Source organism: Garra rufa, chromosome 22, assembly GCF_049309525.1.
Source record: "Garra rufa chromosome 22, GarRuf1.0, whole genome shotgun sequence".
Classification (NCBI taxonomy): Eukaryota; Metazoa; Chordata; class Actinopteri; order Cypriniformes; family Cyprinidae; genus Garra; species Garra rufa.
Window position 1 is genome coordinate 16,784,853 of NC_133382.1, and position 14,152 is coordinate 16,799,004.

Below are 14,152 nucleotides of genomic sequence, written 5' to 3' on the forward strand. Positions count from 1 at the left end.
TTTTTTGGTCCAGTGCTCTGTTTTCAGTGAAATATATGAAGTAACTTTTTTGCCATTTCTCCTTGTTTAGAGGGCAATTTAAATGAAAAGTAGAAAGTGACAATGTATCTGCATTCCTCTGAAGTAGTTACTTTTTGATCTATCACTGTTTTTGGAACAGGCCTTTTGTTGCCATGAGGATGAAACAAAACCTGACTGGCTGAATGCAATAATTGGTCGGATCTTTTGGGACTTCCTCCATGAGAAATACTGGGCTGATAAAGTCCAACAGAAGATTCAGCGAAAGCTGAGCAAAATTCGGGTAAGAGAACAGACAGGAATTAAGTGTGAGGAAGTAATGTTCTTTTCTTTTTAGATCTTCCTCAAGCATGGTTTCGAAAAGTGGAATAAATATCTTGTGACATTAATGTTTCCACCCTGTGTACATGTGTTTCTCGATGAGTTTGCCCTTTTTTCCCACAGTTGCCTTACTTCATGGATGAATTGACCCTCACCGAACTGGCCATGGGCTCCAGCATGCCCCAGATAACAGGCACATCTCTACCACAGGTCAACAGCAGAGGTGAGGGGGGGCTCCTAAGAGCCTTTTATAAAAGAGCAGATTAGGTAATTCATCCATCAGGACCGTTTGAGTGTATGTGTTATTATGTTTCTGCCCTGAGCAGTAGATGAGATGTTATTATCCTTCGGTAATATCAGGGATCAAAGAAGCACATAACATCACATCATTCTCCTCAGCGAATAGCCGCAAGCATGTGCACGTGTCTTGTTTATGCACTCAGTTGTATGGTAAAATGCTCACTGTGAAGCATATGCGGGATGTATTATCCCCATGAGGAGAGAAGTTATTATTGTGTGGGGCACAGCATGCGTCTTTTCCTCTACGCCTCATGATTTCGGGGTGTTATGTAACACGTAATGGCTTTCAACAGAGTCTGACTCCATTGCTCAGGTCTCATCCCAGTTATGGATTTGTAAAGTGTAGACATGTGGGCGCTTTATTGTACTGTAATCATTTTAAATTGAATTCATAAACAGATAATTTTGCTTTAACTTTGACCGCTGACATATAGTGGTGCTATAGGCTTAGAGTTTTAGATTTTTCATTATTATTCATTATTACTAATTAGAAAATGTTAAAATAGCAAATGAATGTATGTGAGAATAACTGTATCTCTCTCTCTCTCTCTCTCTCTCTCTCTCTCTCTCTCTTTCTCTCTCTCTCTCTCTCTCTCTCTCTCTCTCTCTCTCTCTATATATATATATATATATATACTAGGGCTGTCCCCGACTATGAATTTTCATAGTCGAATCAGAATTTTCGAATCTTTCTATAGTCGACCGATAGTCGAATCATCTAGGCTTATGTGTGTGTGTGAATGGGTTGGGAGGGGCACGACACTATAGTCAGCAGGAGGGTAAAACAGTTTTTATTTTATTTTACACACTGCACACAGCAACAACTTTTAATAAAGCGACCAAAACTGCCTGCCAACTGACAGACGAACTTATTTAGGTTTAAATAAAAACACAGAACGCGTCTTTTAGTTCTAAAAATGCGAGGCGCACAGCACTGCCTTTTTTGCTAAGCAACGACCGAAACAGCTGTCCTGTCAGTCAAATCAAAGGATTATAGCGCGAACGCTCTAAAATCTTAGTTTTTTGCTGTTAAGTAAACTGTCATATTAGCAGAAACCCTAAATAATACAGCTCCTGGTTACCCACGATAGACACCAAAGGTTTCTCCTCCATTTCTTGCAGTCTCCGGACTTTTTAAGCAACGGTAAACTTTCGCCATCACAACAGAAGGCCCGCCTCTCCATTCATTCGATTGGACAATGGAAAAGAACGCGAATGACGTCGAGTTGATTTTTTTTTTTTTCAACTTCAGGCGCTCAGAGCGCTCCTGCAAAAACGCGAGGCGCGGGGGGCGCATAAACAGAGCGCAGAACGCTCACTGCCAACAGAAAACCATTCAAAAGAGGCGCCTCCAATTGCAAAAACGCGTTCGGTGTGATCGCCATCCCTGCCGTCAAGATGGTCCGCATCTCATCATGGATCAGGGCAAGTGAAAATTAAATCTGTCACAGGGGTGGTTAGATTTATTCACAAACACGTTAAAAATATTTATTGAACGCTTCTTTCTTTTCACTTTTGTTTTTACTGCATTATCATAATCAAAGGCTGTATATAACGTAATATAACCGTACAAAACCAGTAGTTCTGTGTGCAATTAGACATTGAGCACCCCCATATTGCCAAAATGGTATGATGCTCGTTTCACCCGCGAAGATTCGACTGTGAGATCGGTGGTCGAATCAGGCTCCGCATATCGATGCATCGAATCTTCGACTATTCGGGGACAGCCCTAATATATACACACACACACACACACACACACACACACACACACACACATATATATGTGACCCTGGACCACAAAAATCATTACAATATTAAGTAAAGATCATGTTTCTTGAAGATATTTTGTAAATTTCCAACCGTAAATAAATCAAAATGTAATTTTTGGTTACTAATATGCATTGCTAAGAACTTCATTTGGACAACTTTAAAGGCGATTTTATCAATATTTAGATTTTTTTTTGCGCCCTCAGATTCAGATTTTCAAATAGTTGTCAAATATGAAAAAATTTACCTTTATGACTGGTTTTTTGGTGCAGGGTCACATATATTAGAGATGCACCAATGTATCGGCCAGTAATTGATATCGGCTGATTGTTTAAAAACAGACGATGATCTGAGCCGATTATGTCAGACATTTTTAAGGCTGTCCAGGTTAAAGCAGTTATAATGTATTAAAGGGATGGTTCGGAGTAGAATTGACTTCATTGCTATGCACTCCGAAGCCCATCTAAATACCCCATCCGAAGTTATTTTTACCTTAGTCGAACATTTATGGAGATATTAGAGTTTTTCGAATTGCTTGTTACAGGAGTGAATGGTACATGTGATGTATCTCGTAAATTGCACCACTAAACGTGCAAGTAATCTTACCAAATTTGTACAGTAGTGTAAATAGGTTATGTACTCACAAAACGCTGCAACAGAACATTTGTAAGTCCACCACGAGTGTTTTAAAAACACGTTTTACCCAAGAACTACTAGTCTCAGAAACTACAAGTCGACGTCACTTCCCTGGTTTGAAAAAAGCACGTAAAAGTCCTCCTACTACATCTGTGTGCATGTCAACTTGTAGGAGGACTTTTACGTGCTTTTTTCAAACCAGGGAAGTGATGTCGACGTGTCGCCATTTGTAGTTTTTGAGACTAGTAGGGAACGGCTAAAACGTGTTTTTAAAACACTCATGGTGGACTTACAAATGTTCCGATGCAGCGTTTTGTGAGTACATAACCTATTTACACTACTGTACAAGTTTGGTAAGATTACTTGCACGTTTAGTGGTGCAATTTACGAGATACATCACATGTACCATTCACTCCTGTAACAAGCAATTCGAAAAACTCTAATATCTCCATAAATGTTTGACTAAGGTAAAAAAAAACTTCGGATGGGGTATTTACATGGGCTTTGGAGTGCATAGCAATGAAGTCAATTCTACTCCGAACCATCCCTTTAACGTTGCACCATTAACGCGGGTTCTATTTAACCCGATGAACCACCCGTAGTTCAAGCCAGGCTTGCCAGGACCATGTTTTTCACTTCATAAAACATTATTTGTAATGCGCCTCACATCTAATAATCGCAAAGAGCTTTGTACTTTGTTATTTCTGATAAGAAAATCCTGTCCATTTAACTACAAAATTCAAACAGTAAATGTGTTTTGATGCTCTTAATTATGGCCTGACAAATGGCTCTAGCAGCTTCAGTTCAAGTGTCAGTGTGGAGTGTAGGTGTCTTTCACTTTAATGCAAGTTATAGCATGAAATGAACATGAATGAACATCCGAAGGTATGTTGAAGATACAGAAAAACGTATCAAAATGTATCATGTCTCATATAATCACTTAATCAGTGCCTTAACCGGAAAAAAGACGTCAGATAAAACCATGTCAATAATGTAATTTAACGACAAAGAGCTCAGGAAATATATCCACAGTTCTCAGTGTGTTAGCCATTAAAAACACTATAGGGAGCCTAATTACTGTTAATTATACATGTATGTTTGAATAAACCTGTCATGAAGACAAAATGAAAACTACCTTTGTGCAACTGAGTTATTGTTATGAGTTAGCGTGCTGGAGAAGACGAGACGAGGTATACAATAAACACTATTACATTTAATAAAGACTTTAGAATCACAAGCAGGAACAGGCAGGAACAAAAATACATCCACACACGATCGACATCAAACATTTGCAAAGACCGACAGTGAACTCAAGACAGAGACAGACTTTTAAAGGGGAACTAATGATTAAACACAGGTGACGCAGATGACTAATGATACAAGGACAGGTGCTAGAAATAATGACGAGGGCTAAACCAAATGACACAGATCAATGGGGGGGGGAAGACAAATGGGATAAACCAAAGACATAAACAGACAGAACTGTGACATTACGCCCCCCTCCGAATAGGCGCGTCCTCGCGCCGTAGAAAAGAAAAACAAAAAAGAGGGGCGAAAAAACAGAAAATGAGAGTCCATAATGGGGGCGGCTTCGGTGGAGGACGCAACCCACGAAGGGGGGCCAAAACAAAAGTCCAAGGGGCAGACAAGACAGTCCAAGGGGGCGACGACGGAGGGAGGAGCCAGGGAAGAAACAGGAGGAATCCGGGGCAGGAGGAACCGACCCAGACCGCAGCCATGATGACGGCCCACTGTGGAGCCGACGGAGGGAGGAACCATGGTGGATGAAGGCGTGCCGACTCCATGGGGCCGACCGACAGAGGCGGAGCAGATGGAGAAGGAGCCCGAGGCGAAGACGGAGAGCCGATGATCCAGGGTGACGCCGAGGATCCGGAGGGCCAAGGTGGAACAGGCTCTGGCGCCCGAGGCGGAGGCGGAGTCCCGGAGATCCGTGGCGGAGCCGGAGCGACAGAGGATGGAGGCTGTGCCCGCAGGAAGGAGGAGTCCCAAGGAGCCGGTGGGACGGCGCGACGAGGCACAGCCGGAGGAGCAGAGTCCTGAGGAGCCGATGGGGTGACGACTGACCAGGGCGGAGCTGGAAAGACGATGGAGCCCGGTGGAGCTGGTGGATCGACGGGCGACGTTGAAGAGGAGGGCGTCGAGAGCCGTGGTGGAACCGCGGGGTCGAAGGGCCGAGGCGGAGTCCTGGACTCGGAGGCTGGAGGCGGAGCTGAGGGATCCTCCAGCCGAGACGCCGATGGAAGCTGGCAGCCCCGCGGCGAGCCCACTGCACAGGTGGTGGGCTGAGGGTGAGCAGAGGGGCTGTCAGGGGACAGCGGTGGCCAAACAGACGGAGACATTGGCAGCAGAGGGAGGGTGGGTGGGAATTTCTCCCAGACAGGTTGGACATGACAGGTAGGTAAATCGGTATCAAAGTCTATTAGATCCTCAGAATTATTGTCCAGAACAGAAAAAAAGTCAATTAAATCCCCAGATTGAGGTCCAATCTCACCCTCAGCGGTGGTGCAGTGGGCAGGGCTCTCTATCGCCCTCTCTTGCTCCACGTGGCAATCCACCGTCACGGATGTTGATGCCGGCTCTCGCACCTGGTCAGATGGGTCAGGCTCTGGCTCTGTCGCTCTCGGCTCTGGCTCTCCATCAGCGGTGGGCTCGGGCTGTAACTCCGCGTGTCGGGGTGTTGGTTGGCTGGGTTCTGGGTCTGGAGTGGGGCTGACGTCCTCCTTGACGATGTCGACAGTCCAGGATGATTGGCAGGACGCCAGCACCCACTCGATGAAATCCGGCAGGCTCTCTTGAGGACCCTCCCCGAATAGCAGTGCCTTGGTGGTGGAATTCAGTCCTAACTTGTAGTGGACGCACAGGCTACTATCCGGGAAGTGTGACTGGTTAGCCAGGAAGAGAAACTCACGTGTGTGGTCCTCAAGAGAGCGTTCCCCCTGCCTCAGGAGGATGGTAGGGTCCATTACTAAACTAAAAAACAAACACTGAGAAAAAACGGAAAAAATAAACGCAGGGAAAAAGTGCCGGGTAAACTGTATTGGTCGGTCTTTCTGTTATGAGTTAGCGTGCTGGAGAAGACGAGACGAGGTATACAATAAACACTATTACATTTAATAAAGACTTTAGAATCACAAGCAGGAACAAAAATACATCCACACACGATCGACATCAAACATTTGCAAAGACCGACAGTGAACTCAAGACAGAGACAGACTTTTAAAGGGGAACTAATGATTAAACACAGGTGACGCAGATGACTAATGATACAAGGACAGGTGCTAGAAATAATGACGAGGGCTAAACCAAATGACACAGATCAATGGGGGGGGAAGACAAATGGGATAAACCAAAGACATAAACAGACAGAACTGTGACAGTTATACAGCGTGATTATTACATCTGAAAATAAATAGCATTGAATATAACAGTGTTGTTGTTCATTTTAACCTCTAATGTATCAAATGAGAGGGTTAGATTACAGAATTATTTGTGAGACCTGATGGTATCGGCATCAGCAGAAATATTATATTGGAGAGAGAGAGAATTTTTTTTATCTCTTATTTAATTTATCACTAGAAATCATGCATTTTTCTGAAAAGGATTTCTTTAAATAAACAGCTGCTACTCAGTATAAAAGTTTTTGTTACAACAGTTGGAACAACAACTGGTAACTTTTGCTATTATTACATTTCAGAAAAGAAAATAGAGAAATAACTTGTCTTTGTGTGTCAGGCCTTTGGTTGCATTTGGAGGTGGAATACACAGGAGCGCTACAGATGACTCTAGAGACTAAAATCAACCTCTCCAAACTTGGGAAGGAGGGAGTCCCTGAGGCAGAGACAGAGTTGGAGACTATTAATGTGTTGTAAGTTTTTGGAGAATAAAAATTATCTTCTACAAAGTGTATTATGTAACCTATATTGTAAGTTTGCCTATACCTAAAAGTTTGGGGTCAGTTTTTTGAGAGGCATTGTTAAACATTAATAATAATACAAAATACACTGCCATTCAAAAATGTGGGATCAGTAATATTTAAAAAGTTTTTTAAAAAGTTTTTATGCTCATCAAGGCTGTTTATTTATCCAAAAATACTGAAAAAATGTAATATTGTGAAATATTATTATGATGTAAAATAAAATTCTTCTAATTTATTAAAATTATTCCTGAATTTTCAGAATCATTATTCCAGTATTCCAGTATTCAGTGTCACATGATCCTTTAGAAACCCTTGTAATATGCTGATTTATTATTAATGTTGGAAACAGTTGTGTTGCATAATTTTTATGTTTTATTTTTTTGAATAATTGTAAAGAATCCTTTTTTTTTAGGATTTTTTAATGATTAAAAAGTTAAAAAGAACAGCATTTATTTAAAAATAGAAATCTTTTCTAACAATATACACTACCGTTCAATGGTTTGGGGTCAGTAAATGTTTATTCTTTCTTTTTTTGAAAGAAGTTAATACTTTTACTCAGCAAGGATGTGTTAAATTGATAAAAAAAAGTGATAGCAAAGACTTGTATTGTTAAAAAAGATTTATATTTTGAATAAATTGTTCTTTTTAACTTTTTAATTCATCAAGGAATCCTGAAAAAAAGTATCACAGTTTCCAAAAAAATATTTGACAGCACAACTGTTTCCAACATAGATAATTCTTATAACAAATCAGCATATTAGAATGATTTCTGAAGGATTGTGTGATACTTAAGACTGGAATACTTAAGGCTGATGAAAATTCAGCTTTGCATCACAGGAATAAATTATATTTTAAAGCATATTAAAATAGAAACCATTATTTGATTTGTACTAACATTTTACAGTATTACAGTTTTTTCTGTATTTTTGATCAATCAAATAAATGCAGCCTTGATGAGCATTAAAGACTAAAAAACATAAGTCTTACTGATCCCAAACTTTTGAACAGCAGTGTATGTCTTGAGCAATGTGACACTGAAAAGATATGGCTGCTGAAAATTCAGATATGCCATCACAGGAATAAATAATGGTTTTAAAATATATTTAAGTAGGAAGGTTATTTCAAAAATGTTTTTACTGCATTTTTGGTCAAATAAATACAGCCTTGGTGAGCATAAGAGACTGCTTTCTAAAACATAAAAAAAATCATACTGACCCCAAACTTTTGAATGGTAGTGTATTAATTTTATACAGTAGAAATGTATGTTTTTAAAAAAAAAAAACAATCAAAACATTGTCATCGACTCATTTTTGGAGCCCACTGTATGCTGCATTGTTGTCCTTAGACTCAATGCAATCCTAGTATCGTTTGTGGGTGTATGGTTATGATATCTAGTTATGATGAGGTCCTGTCTGGATGTGTTCTGCAGTAGCAGGTCCAGGCTCTCTGTGCTGGCTGACAGTGATGAGGAATCCTCAAGTGCAGGTTCATCTGATGAGGAGGAAGTTTCATCTGCTGACACTCAAGGAACTCTGACTGAAAAGGCTCCACCTGGTGTTGAGGGGTAATTATTATTTACTAAATCATTCATATAGTTCATTAAACACTTATTCTGTCAGATCTCAAAGTTTGGGAGTTGCAACTGTTTATTATGCGGATGTGATGTATGTCAGAAAACTGTGTTCTTGTAATTGAAACATCAATATGTTAATTAATAAGTTATGTAGTTAATAAAAAAAAAATTCACCCTCATGTCGTTCCACTAGGGCTGTCCCCGAATAGTCGAAGATTCGATGCATCGATATGCGGAGCCTGATTCGACCACCGATCTCACAGTCGAATCTTCGCGGGTGAAACGAGCATCATACCATTTTGGCAATATGGGGGTGCTCAATGTCTAATTGCACACAGAACTACTGGTTTTGTACGGTTATATTACGTTATATACAGCCTTTGATTATGATAATGCAGTAAAAACAAAAGTGAAAAGAAAGAAGCGTTCAATAAATATTTTTAACGTGTTTGTGAATAAATCTAACCACCCCTGTGACAGATTTAATTTTCACTTGCCCTGATCCATGATGAGATGCGGACCATCTTGACGGCAGGGATGGCGATCACACCGAACGCGTTTTTGCAATTGGAGGCGCCTCTTTTGAATGGTTTTCTGTTGGCAGTGAGCGTTCTGCGCTCTGTTTATGCGCCCCCCGCGCCTCGCGTTTTTGCAGGAGCGCTCTGAGCGCCTGAAGTTGAAAAAAAAAAAAATCAACTCGACGTCATTCGCGTTCTTTTCCATTGTCCAATCGAATGAATGGAGAGGCGGGCCTTCTGTTGTGATGGCGAAAGTTTACCGTTGCTTAAAAAGTCCGGAGACTGCAAGAAATGGAGGAGAAACCTTTGGTGTCTATCGTGGGTAACCAGGAGCTGTATTATTTAGGGTTTCTGCTAATATGACAGTTTACTTAACAGCAAAAAACTAAGATTTTAGAGCGTTCGCGCTATAATCCTTTGATTTGACTGACAGGACAGCTGTTTCGGTCGTTGCTTAGCAAAAAAGGCAGTGCTGTGCGCCTCGCATTTTTAGAACTAAAAGACGCGTTCTGTGTTTTTATTTAAACCTAAATAAGTTCGTCTGTCAGTTGGCAGGCAGTTTTGGTCGCTTTATTAAAAGTTGTTGCTGTGTGCAGTGTGTAAAATAAAATAAAAACTGTTTTACCCTCCTGCTGACTATAGTGTCGTGCCCCTCCCAACCCATTCACACACACACATAAGCCTAGATGATTCGACTATCGGTCGACTATAGAAAGATTCGAAAATTCTGATTCGACTATGAAAATTCATAGTCGGGGACAGCCCTACGTTCCACATGACTTTCTTTCTTCAATGGAACACAAAATATATCGAGATTTTTTTGTCCATACAGTAAAAATGCATGAGGACCAGGAACAACCATGTTCACCATTCAGTTTTAATGCATGTCTTTTGTGTTCCAGCCAAGAAAGTACAACAGGTTTGGAACGACATGATTTCTGAGTGAATTCTGCCTATAAAACATCATCTCTTTGAGTTATTTACAATAAATGCAGCTTAGAATAAATCAAGGCCACCTGATGAAAAATTTACTTCTGTTGCTTCCCACAGGGCTGCAGCTGGAGGCAGTACTAGTAGGCGGATTTTGAGATTTGTCGACAAGATTGCCAAGTCAAAGTATTTCCAGAAGGCCACAGAAAATGAGTACATTAAAAAAAAGATTGAAGAAATGTCAAACACTCCTCTGCTGCTTGCGGTGGAAGTTCAAGAGCTCTCCGGAACACTCGCTGTCAACATTCCTCCTCCCCCCACCGACAGAATATGGTACGAGCCATTCTCACTCAGCTGAACACACGCTGTTAATGTTGCATTAGGGACTGAAGCTTTGCTTAAGCTTACACAGTGTCTGCTGAGGAGATTATCTAGAGCAATCATGCTCCTTAATGTCTGGTGTCATTCAACTCTTGAATGTTTAACTTTGTTGTAATTAAATTTCAATTTGAGGTTTATGGATTAGAGACAAGTGGAACAGTGTCTACTAACCAGGCATGATGTGATGAGTTCAGTAATGCAATCACAGCCAGACAGAAGAAATTTGATGTTTCAGGTGTAGTTATGAGTAATAGAATTTCACCACATGATTTACTCACCTTCAAGCCATCCTAGGTGTATATGACTTTCTTCTTTCAGACGAATACAATCAAAGTTACAGTGCACAGCATAAACGAGTACCTCTTATTAAATATAAAATATGTATTTTCTTAATGATGACTAATATAATTAATAGAAAGATGGCTAAATTGAAATGTATTTAACATATTCTTAGTGAAAACAGAGAAATATATGCCAGTGATATCTGTAAAATAAGTAACTCAGCCAATTTTGTTTAAATAAGGGTTTGCAGAAATGAATACACCCTAGTACTTAATATGTTCTCCATAACTCTTTAGTGTACTGATCATTGATAAAGCACAACTCCCTCACACCTTCAGCACTCATACATCGCTATATAAGAGCTTTACTACCACTGAACGTCACTGTGGGAACCAGGCACTTCTCACGGTACTCCTCCTCTAGCAACACTATAACATTTTGGATGCTGTTAGATCCAAAATGATTGACTTGGTCTAATAAGACCAGAAAATAGATTCAAGTATATATTTTGTAAAATGGTGGTTTCATTGTCTGAGTATGATTCAGTGGGCTATATAACACTTTTAATTGCCAAGAACAGTTATGGTTCAACATATCTGCCTGTTGATCAAAGCTTACCTTAAAGTGACACCAAAATTTTAATTTACTTTTATTTAGTAACTTTCAGGAGGGTGTACTCATTTTTGCAACACAAAATTGTATCACTTTGATAAGAAAATTGGATATTCCTGAATAATTTGAACATTCTTCTTTGGTAACTGATCAAGCAGACTTGCTGGAATATTATATCGTTAAAAAACCCTAATATGTCTTCTAAATAAAGAGTAATTGCTTAATTTGTTAAAGGAACACTCCACTTTTTTTGGAAATAGGCTCATTCTCCAACTCCCCCCAAGTTAATAAGTTGAGTTTTACCGTTTTGAAATGCATTCAGCGTTCTCCTGTTCTGGCGGTATCACTTTTAGCATAGCTTAGCATAGATCATTGAATCCTATTAGACCAATAGCATCACGTTCAAGAATGACCAACGAGTTTTCGATATTTGTCCTATTTAAAACTTGACTCTTCTGTAGTTATATTGTGTACTAATACCGGTGGAAAATGTAAAGCTGCGATTTTCTAGGCCGATAAGATTAGGAACTACACTTCCATTCCGGCGTAATAGTCAAGGAAGTTTGCTGCCGTAACATGGCCGAAGCAGGCGCAATAATATCCCGCAGCACATGTGCAAATGCTAACCTAGCTGGGAACTAATTTCAGGTGCTGCGTTATATTACTTCGCCTGCTGCGTCCATATTACGGCAGCAAACTTCCTTGACTATTACGCCGGAATGGGAGTGTAGTTTTTTGAACGCGATGCTACTGGTCTAATAGGATTCAATGATCTATGCTAAGCTATGCTAAAAGTGATACCGCCAGAACAGGAAAACGTCTGAATGGATTTCAAAACGGTAAAACTCAACTTATTAACTCGGGGGGAGTTGGAGAATGAGCCTATTTCCAAAAAAAGTGGAGTGTTCCTTTAAGTTTCAGAGGGGGTGTACTCATTTATGCTGTGCACTGTATATTTAAAATGTCCTGACTCTTCCAAGCTTTATAATGGCAGTGAATGGGTGGTATTATTCAATAGAAATCCAATAAACTGCATCCATCCATCATAAAAAGTGCCCCACATGGCTACGTGGGGTTAATAAAGGCCTCCTGAAGCGTATCGATGCATTTTTTTGTCATAAAGCGTTCATGAGAAAGTTGCGTTCTATCGGGTTAACGTAGAACATAGGATGTAGGCATAGCGTAAGATAAAATATTATTTTATCTACAAGTACATATACTTTTAAGATTTGAAGTACACTGCAATTGCACATTCAGTACAATTAAGCACACATTTATTCACAAGAGTGGGGCTACTCTGTGTGTGAGACTGTGGAAATAGAAAAAAAACTGACAAGCAGTCTTGCATACAATGCTATGTCTACAATGCCCTACTACCTGACAGATATTAGTCAAATAGCTTTCCTAAAATAGCTTTCCTGTCTCTTTGACTTCTCTAATCTTTGCAAACAATAAAGTCAAGAATAGCTGCACGTGATTTACCTATAAATCATTGTGCATTCAGGTTTGATTGTCTTTGGATACAGTTGAGGTCAGAAGTTTATATACACCTTGCAGAATCTGCAAAATGTTAATTATTTTAGCAAAATAAGAGGGATCATACAAAATGCATGTTATATTTTTATTTAGTACTGAGCTGAATAAGATATTTCACATAAAAGACATTTACATAGTCAACAAGAGAAAATAATAGTTGATTTTATAAAAATTGCCACATTCAAAAGTGTACATACATACGCTTGAATTTTGATACTGTGTTGTTACCTGAATGATCCACAGCTGTGTTTTTTGTTTAGCGATAGTTGTTCATGAGTCCCTTGTTTGTCCTGAACAGTTAAACTGCCTGCTGTTCTTCAGGTCCCACACATTCTTTTGTTTTTTTTTTCAACATTTTTGTGTATTTGAACCCTTTCCAGCAATGACTGTATGATTTTGAGATCCATCTTTTCACACTGAGGGACTCGTGTTCAACTTTTACAAAAGGTTGAAATGCTCACTGATGCTCCAAAATGAACAATTATGCATTAAGCTGGAGCTGGGGTGTGAAAACTTTTTGAATTTGAAGATCAGGCTAAATTTGACTTATTTTGTCCTTAGGGAAACATATCAGTTATCTTCTGTAGCTTCCGAAGGGCAGTATTAAATAAAAAAATATATGATACTTAGGCAAAATAAGAAAAATGTACACATCTTCGTTCTGTTCAAAAGTTTACACCCCCAGCTCTTAATGCATTGGGTTTCCTTCTGAAGCATCAGTGAGTGTTTCAACCTTCTATAATAGTTGCATACAAGTGCTTCAGTTGTCCTCAGGGTGAAAAGATGGATACAAAAATCATACAGTCATTGTTGGAAAAGGTTCAAATACACAAAAACGCTGAAAAACCAAAGAATTTGTGAGACTCTTGAGATTTTTCTAAAGAACCGAGTGCAGTTCGACTGTTCAGGACAAAAAGGGACTCATGAACAACTATTACTAAACAACAAAAACAGCTGTGGATCATTTAGGTAACATCACAGTATTAAGAATCAAGTGTATGTAAACTTTTGAACAGGGTAAGTTTTATAAATTCAAGTACTATTTTTTCTTTTGGACAATATGTAAACGACGTTTATGTGAAATATCTTATTCAGATCAGTACTAATTAGATCAGTGCCCCCTTATTTTGGTAAAGTAATTAACATTTTGCAGATTCTGCAAGGCCTATGCAAACGTTTGACCTTAATTGTAAGTCTTTTTGTTGGTTCTCTCTCAGGTACAGTTTCTGCGGACCCCCGAAACTTGATCTAAGAGTCAGACCCAAACTGGGAGAGAGAGAAGTGACTTTCTGTCATGTGACTGAATGGATTGAAAAGAAGCTACAGGATGAGTTTCAG

General features: G+C 39.6%; 1 protein-coding gene across 1 annotated transcript in view; it reads left to right on the forward strand.

The window, feature by feature from the left end:
* The window catches only part of tex2l (testis expressed 2, like), a 39,321-nt gene that overhangs the window by 24,587 nt on the left and 582 nt on the right, over positions 1–14,152 (forward strand). Inside the window, exons 6-11 of the mRNA XM_073828001.1 lie at positions 161–301; positions 463–562; positions 6,799–6,931; positions 8,412–8,546; positions 10,124–10,336; positions 14,032–14,152. Coding sequence (XP_073684102.1) covers positions 161–301; positions 463–562; positions 6,799–6,931; positions 8,412–8,546; positions 10,124–10,336; positions 14,032–14,152 — 843 coding nt within the window. The remainder of the gene's footprint in view (positions 1–160; positions 302–462; positions 563–6,798; positions 6,932–8,411; positions 8,547–10,123; positions 10,337–14,031) is intronic.